Source organism: Meleagris gallopavo, chromosome 1 (assembly GCF_000146605.3).
Source record: "Meleagris gallopavo isolate NT-WF06-2002-E0010 breed Aviagen turkey brand Nicholas breeding stock chromosome 1, Turkey_5.1, whole genome shotgun sequence".
Lineage (NCBI taxonomy): Eukaryota > Metazoa > Chordata > Aves > Galliformes > Phasianidae > Meleagris > Meleagris gallopavo.
Window position 1 is genome coordinate 60,612,034 of NC_015011.2, and position 7,431 is coordinate 60,619,464.

General features: G+C 46.7%; 1 protein-coding gene across 5 annotated transcripts in view; it reads left to right on the plus strand.

The window, feature by feature from the left end:
- LOC104911865 (voltage-dependent L-type calcium channel subunit alpha-1C-like) overlaps window positions 1-7,203 on the plus strand; it is a 32,424-nt gene extending 25,221 nt beyond the window's left edge. For 4 of the 5 annotated variants that reach the window (XM_010714111.2, XM_019616320.1, XM_010714127.2 and 1 more), the window contains one exon: window positions 180-7,203. In XM_010714111.2, the coding sequence (XP_010712413.1) occupies window positions 180-476 (297 nt within the window). In that variant the 3' untranslated portion in view covers window positions 477-7,203. The remainder of the gene's footprint in view (window positions 1-179) is intronic. The other variant, XM_010714122.2, reaches the window with a different exon arrangement.
- The last annotated feature ends 228 nt before the right edge of the window (window positions 7,204-7,431 follow it).

Here is a 7,431-nt window from a genome sequence, read left to right on the forward strand (position 1 = left end):
TGGGAGGGCACAGCAAAGCCAAAGTCCACCTGTGAGCAGGGGTTAGCAGCATGAATGGGAGGAGAGGGGCCAGCATGGCCAGCATGGCCTACAAGGAGATGCGGTAGGGGTGCAGTAGGGCTGGCAACTCAAGGTGCTAATGTCTGCTTTTGTCTCTGGTTCCCTGCCTCCTCCTGAAGGTATTGATTTCGGAAGGACTGATGCAGTTTGCTCAAGATCCAAAGTTCATTGAGGTCACGACCCAGGAACTCGCTGATGCCTGCGACATGACGATAGAAGAGATGGAAAACGCAGCAGACAACATTCTCAATGGTAACAGCAAGCAGAGCCCCAATGGCAACCTGTTGCCTTTTGTTAACTGCAGGGACGCAGGGCAGGACAGTGCAGGCGAGGAAGAGGAAGAGGTGCAGAACCCGGATTGTAGAAAAAGTCAGGAGGAGCTGAAGGACAGCAGGATTTATATCAGCAGCCTGTAGTTGCCAGGGCTGGAAGCGATGCTGGTTTTTTATTTGTTTCAATGTTCCTAATGGGTTTGTTTCAGAAGTGCCTCACTGTTCTCGTGACCTGGAGTAACCGGAACAGCGTTCTTCATTCATTTCTGTTGGGACGAGTCGCAGAGTTGGGTGGTGGCAGAGAGCTTGTCAGGAGCGGATAGGACCCCGGCACGCAGCCGCCTGGAAAGAGTGCGGCGCCCAGGAGGAGAGCCAGCTCCCTCTTTTTCCAGTCCCTGCACAAGGCACGACGACTGCCTCCCAAGGGCGGCCCAGCCAAACGCGCCCAGCCTCCAGTGGGCATCCTTCAACTTTGCTTGTAAAAATCATTTTGCACATGTTCTGTCCGAGCCTCACCGCCCCTGGCCACCCCGGCCCCGCCGCCCGGGCCCGGAGGACGCAGCGCCGCCAAAAGGGGAGCGCGGGGACTGCAGTGGCTCCTGCTGTTGGCCAATCAGAGCTCGAGGGTTGCTCACCAGCCAACCCGTGTGCGGGCAAGTCACCTGCCGACCAATTGGAGCTCAGACAGCCGAGCCCGCCAGCCAGTGGGAGAGTGGGGAGTGGCCAGGCACGGGTCTCTCCTTGTCCCACAGTTCGGTGTTTCCTTGAGAGCATGTTGCGGTTTTTATTTTGACTATTTTATTTTTATTATAATTTTTCAGAGGGAGAAGGGAGTGTTTACAAGGTTCTGTAACCACCTACCTTTTTGTTTGGGTTTATTTTCACCTTTGCAGATGTTACATTGGTTTGACCATGTTATATTATTTAAGCCAGGTTCTTTTCTCCATTGGCATTTGGTATAAGCATAACGCTGTAGGCGAGTTTTACTGATCACTATGTACACCGAGACTCTGTCATCTGATTTGCAAGCGAGCAGAACCTCCTTTTTTTGTTGTTGTGTTATCATATAATGGCAGCAGGCAGCACACTTGGCACAGCCCCACACGTCCCAGGGACCAATGGGGCCGTTGGGATGCAGTGCTGAAGTAGTGCCTGCTGTCGGGAGGGGAATCAGTAACTCTTTGCATTTTCTGTTCCACAAGATATGCAAAAACAATGCAATAATATTAATTTTAAAATACAATCGTAAGTCGTGTTGGCATTAAAACTGTATAGAAAAAAAAATTAACGGGGTGGGGGGACAACCAAGCAGAAGGCGTTACGCTTCAATATATTCCGTGTGATGTTTTATTGCATTGATGATGTTTCTGTTGAAGAAACCGTTATACTTGAATTCAGGTCAGTTTCGGTATTTTTCAAATATTTTTTTAAAAGGAATTGCAATTGTGCCAAGCAAATATATCGAATCGAATTAAGTTTGTTTAAGAAGAAAAAAAAAAAGAAAAAAAGAGTCACTTCTTGTATATTTTGCTGCATGTCAAGTGAATCATTTCGTATTTGGAATGTGCCAAGCTTTACCTTTGAACTTTTAAGTGCTTTTCTACGTGTGGTCGGGGACAGGGGTACTATTTTTTTTCCTTTTTTAATTTGTACAATGAACAAAGTGTACCTGGTGTAAGTAACTATTCTGCAATCCACTGACAGGTCGAACGTTACTGATTTTGCATATCTTGTGTTCATTACCCTTCCTCGTCAGCTCTTTAAACATGCACGATGACTTTGTTGGTAGAGTACCTTTCTTCCCGAGGCCGGGATGTTTTTTCAGGCTTTGTTTTCTTTCCTTTTGCTCAGCCTCTCTGAAAGTCTCTTCCCACGAGAGAGTGGCAAGATCCCCAAGCCCATGTGGAAGATCCATCCCATGTCTTCAGCTGGCACCAGCAATTCAGGGAGGGGGAAAGCACCTGCTTGCAGATTGAGGTTAGATAGTTCATCCTGATCGTTGTAAGAGGATCTTGGATTAAGCAAATGCAAATGGCAGAATCGTTTGCAAAATAAATGTGCTTAACTCTGGGCTAAAAGCACTGGGTAAGTGAGGGACAGAGCACTGAATCATTGCTTAGGAAAATTGCTGTGGTCTGGTCATGACACGGATGTTTGGTGATTTTTGTGTGTTTCCATGAGCGTTCCCAGACCTTAGCATATGGGTCATGCTCTAAGTCACAAAACATCCGATGGCGCAGCATGTCCCAGCCATATTTCCCTGCTGCTGAGTGTGAATCTCTCCTGATTCACCCCACGATGGTACACGGCCCTAACCTGTGGCAGAGGCTGAGAAACCAGGGAGATATTATTAGATTTCATGTGTCTGATTTCTGTCTAGACTGCTGCTGGTTTTCTCCCTTTTCAAGATGTTTCACAAACTTGATGAGTGCTCAGAGGTGTGATCTGACTCAGAGCTAAACTTCCATTCCAGTCTTGAACTTCACAGATGTTTGAGTATATCATTTATTATGTGTTTTTGTAATGCCCTTGGGTTTACTTCTTGACTCTGCTGGGGCCACTAAGCAGAAATAGTGGAAGATATTTTTGAAAGTGCACTTTTTCCTTGTTATTCTGAACTGGCCAGTAGCAGCTCAAGATGCCTTGCCAACCAAAATCCTTTTAAAGTGGGGAAATGTGAACCCACTTAAGCAACCATCTGGTATCAGAGTCCCAATCCAAGTCCTGGAGAAAGCAACCACCTGAAGTCTGTCAGCCTCATTTTTTCCATCCCTCTTGTCTGTACTGTGATTGGCATGCGAGCAGTTCTCCCTTTGTGAGTTTGCTGTTGGTAGCTCTGCAGTGCTCCAAAGCTACTTGAAAGTAAATAATGCTGTACTGGCTGTTTTCTGAAAACGAAAGTAGCAAAGGGGCTCCCTATCTCATTTTCCTCCACTAGAAAGTCCCCCGGCCCTCCCAGTAAGAGACAGGGGTGCTCCTTGCTCCTGATTAATAAAGTACTGGCCTAGAGCAGCGGAGGCAAGGGGCATTCTGGATGTCTGCCAGCACTTGTCATCTTTTAGGACTTTTCCTGAAGGGAAGGAGAAGAATGGAAAGGACTGTGCCCTGCACATTGCTGGTGAAGCTGTAGCTCCCCCATGGGTCAAAGCCGACAATAGCCAGGAAGTCGCAGCCTGCTGGAAAATGGCTTAGGTCCTGCAGAGTGAGAAGTGCATGGCTAGCAGAGCATGCAGATGCCTTGTGCTGTCTGAGGGGCAGGTGTTCAATATAGGCATTGCTGGTGCCAGCTGTGCAATTTCTCTTTCTGGGGAGGGTGGCTTTTTTGTTTATTTGTTTTGTTTATTTCTATTTGAGATACACGCAACGTGTACATTGTGACAGGTCTGAGCAAAGAGCTACTGCCTCCTTCAGGTGAGGTGGAGTCTGGGGGTGATGGAAGTGGGACAGGCATAGTACGTGGGGGTCCTTCCTCTCCCAGTGTGCAGGAGTAGATGATGGGTACAGTCACTGTGCTGTGGATGGAAGCCACGGAGGAACCAATGGCCAAGGAGTGGCATGGAAAGAAGGAGAGAAAGGGGAAAACGATCTGCTGTTTGCCACTGAGCATCTCTGACTTGCAGGAGTACGCTGCAGACTAAAGACATTTCTTACAAAACAACAAACCTCATCCCTTTACCACTCCTGCTCATTACTCCAGGCAGTACTGGGCCAGCCACACCGGGTGCATTTCTTTTTTCTTCCTTATTCTGTGTGGCTGATGTGACAGGGAAGCAAGCGGAACTCGTGGTCCAGAGCTGGAGTTTCACTATCCACAGACCTTTTTTGCATCACCTGTATCTTCAGCTGGACATACGGATGATGATGGCGTGGATGCTGCTGCTGCTGCAGGGTCCAGCCTGGTTTGTTACCCTGCCCACTTCACCCAGCACGGAAGGACAGCCAGAGAGGTGCCATGTACAGAACCGCATCTATTTCTGCTTTGTTTTCTGACTCAGAACCCTGCCCCCAGTGACTATGACAACGATGATGAAAACAACAACAACAAAAAAAGGGCAAATGCATTTTTTACATTTCTTGATAATTTCCAAAGCAATGTATCATTGCTTTCTTTAGACTGACGCCAATATAACAGTTGTATGGGTCTCAGCCAGGCTCCTGTGTCTTTTCTGCCTGATAGTTTCAGATTGCTGTATGAAATGTATGCGCGTTTGCACACAGACACAATCGCACAAGGTGACAGCACCACGAGCCCGTGGGGTTGCAGACTTGTGTTGAAGGTGAAGCTGGAGGCCTTGCTTCATACGTCTAGGTGAGAAACCCCAACCCATGGGCCCAGAAAGCTGAAGTGGGGCATCCCCACTGAGTCCAAACTGAGCATCCTATGGTATGGGCCAGTTGAGACTGTCCCAGGATAGGGTGGGAAGAGGAACAGTGAGTGGGAACCAAGTAAATAGAATCCATTCAGAGGCTTCTGGCAGTGGTGAGATTTTGTAAGTTCCAATAATTAATTTGTAGCGTGTATTTAAAAAATATATATTCCAGGCCATCAGAAGCCCCTGTTCCCATCTTGGTAACACAAGGATAGAGTTCACTACTGGTCAGGGACGTTTTACTAATGTAAAAAATATGGAAAACAGAACTGAGCCTAGAAAGAATTTAATAATATTTTTCCTACATTTATTTTCTTCTCCAAAGATTAAGAAATGCAAATTTCAATAGCTACATAGGATTTCTTTTCTCATCTTTCGAATGTTGCAAAGATATTAAAGTCTCATTCTGGGTTAGCAAGCCCAGGGATCCAAAAGGTTTCCGATGGGATCTCAGTCTGTGGAGCTTTGCTCTCTCTTGCTTTGTTTCTGGACAGCTGAATTGTGGCCTTGCTGCTCCAGTGCCTGAGAAGGTAGGGCTGAAGGCAGAAACACAGCATAAAGAAATCCTGTACTGAAGACAGACCAAGCTACAATTGCTATCAGAGTAGCAGCATCACACTGGAGTGGAAAAATCCTTTTCTGAAACGAAATTTAGTGTTCTAGTTCAATCTTCCATCCTTCCCCCACCTTATGCAGGGAATGTGACTTAACTGTTAATACATGATCTTAAAACAGGCCTTTAAGGGCACAAACCTTGATTGAGCTGCCAAAATGTGTGCATCCTCTGCCATCTGAGATACCCTGCAGTACTCTGCCCAGTCTGCAACAGAAGAAGTTCCAGAAGGGCAAAACATTTCCGCTTGACTGGTGCCATGTCTGCCAGCCCCATGTGTGCTGTGTGGGCCTCAGGTGGCAGGGGACAGTTAGGCAACTTAACCAAGTCCCTTTCTGAAGGGCTAACCAAGCCGAGCAGCACCAACGGCTGAAGTAAGGAGGAAATCTTCTTTAGCATTACCAAGGGCTTAGCAAGGCATGACTGGGAGCCCATCTCCATGCTCCCATGCTGTTCTCCCACCCCACACCATGCGGGCTGGCCCTGCTCCTATGGCCTGGAGCCCTGGCACCCTGCCCAGCCCTCACCTAGCGCAGGCCAGTGCCTGCACTCTAGGCCCTCGGAGTAGCAGCAAGAGCAGGCATGGTCCCACCACACAGTGCATTTTTTTTTTCTGACAGCGTCCAAATAACCCCTTTCCAAAGCATTTTCCTATTCAAGACAGACTCACAGGCTCAGACACCATTCATTAGCCTCATCATTCTGAGGATAAAATACCTGTGTTTTTCTGTTTTGTTCTGCATTTTGTCCAGTCAGGCAAAATGCAAACTCTTTCTCAAAAAGGCTGTAATGCCTTTATTTATTTATTTTTTCTTTTAATATTTTAAGCATCCTAAGCCAGTCCACTCCCATCCTAAGCAGGTAGACTGGTAACCAATACTACCTAAACATCATCAACGTCACGACTGCTCATTGGAGTGATTGGTTCAGGATTATTCAGTCTTGACAATTTGAATGTGGGAAGATTTCAGAGGAGGAGGAGTCAGATTGTAAATATCTCTTTGACAACACTGCTGCATCACACACAAAAACGGGGAGATACTTTTAAAACTGCCTTAAAAATCAATTCCGAATGACGGAGTCTCCCTCCAAACAATTGCCACTTGGTAGATCAAAGGATAAGTCGCTTTGGGTAAATTCTGGCAAGAAGTGGTTGGAATCTGGTCCAGTTTGGGAAGTGTAAATGTAATTTAGGAGCTGATCTCTCACTCAGTCTGACTTCATATCCACACTAATGACTGAGCACTGCAGGATCAAAACTCCTTAAGGCATGGGGTTGCTGTACCTGGCCTGTATCTGTATGGCGCGGTCTGGCTTGGCAAGGTACTGCATACCTGTGTTTCCCGGTGACTTCAGGGAAGATGGGGTTCCTCAGCACCTCTTCAGTTCAGGCCCTGGAGCATCATTTCCTGCTCTGATCATCAGCTATAACTGTTGATAAATATAAGTGTTTTGCCTTCATTTGAATTGCCCAGAGCTGTAAAATGACCTCTCTCAAGTATAAACCAGTCAGTCACCTCCTCTCCCACTCTTCCCTGTGCTCTCTGCCCACCCCAGCCCTCCTCTCACCTCCGCCCAAGTCCTTCCCTCTCTCAAGTCTTTACCTCCTTCCACAATTTTATATCTAGTTTTCATGAAGCCACAAAAATGCTTTTGTAAATAATGCTGTACAGTTTGTAACCATCATGTAAGCCTGTCATCAGTGCCAGAGTCCGTCTTGCCCTCTCGCACGTTTTAAAGTCAACAGAGAAAAGTTAGAGTGAATGGCCCACAAGCGAGCTATAGGGTCATCTCTGTGTGGGACAAATGTATATTCCTGTAAGATTGCATTTTTATCTAAGGAATGATGTTATTTTAAAATTGCTAATAAATTTCTAAACAATGTCCAGATTTGTTTAATATCGTAAATGTTATGAGAACTGCTTTGACATTGCTCCCTTTGCTCAGCGGTGGCTGCAAACCACGAGGGCATCCTGCAGCCCCTTATTTCCCACTGGTGGTCCCCTCTAAGTTTGTGGAGTCTCTCATGTGCATAAGGGGCTGCAGAACAGCATGGGATAGTAACAGGCTGTCCTGTTAAACATTAACTTAGAAAACCCTGTCACTTGTGTACTGT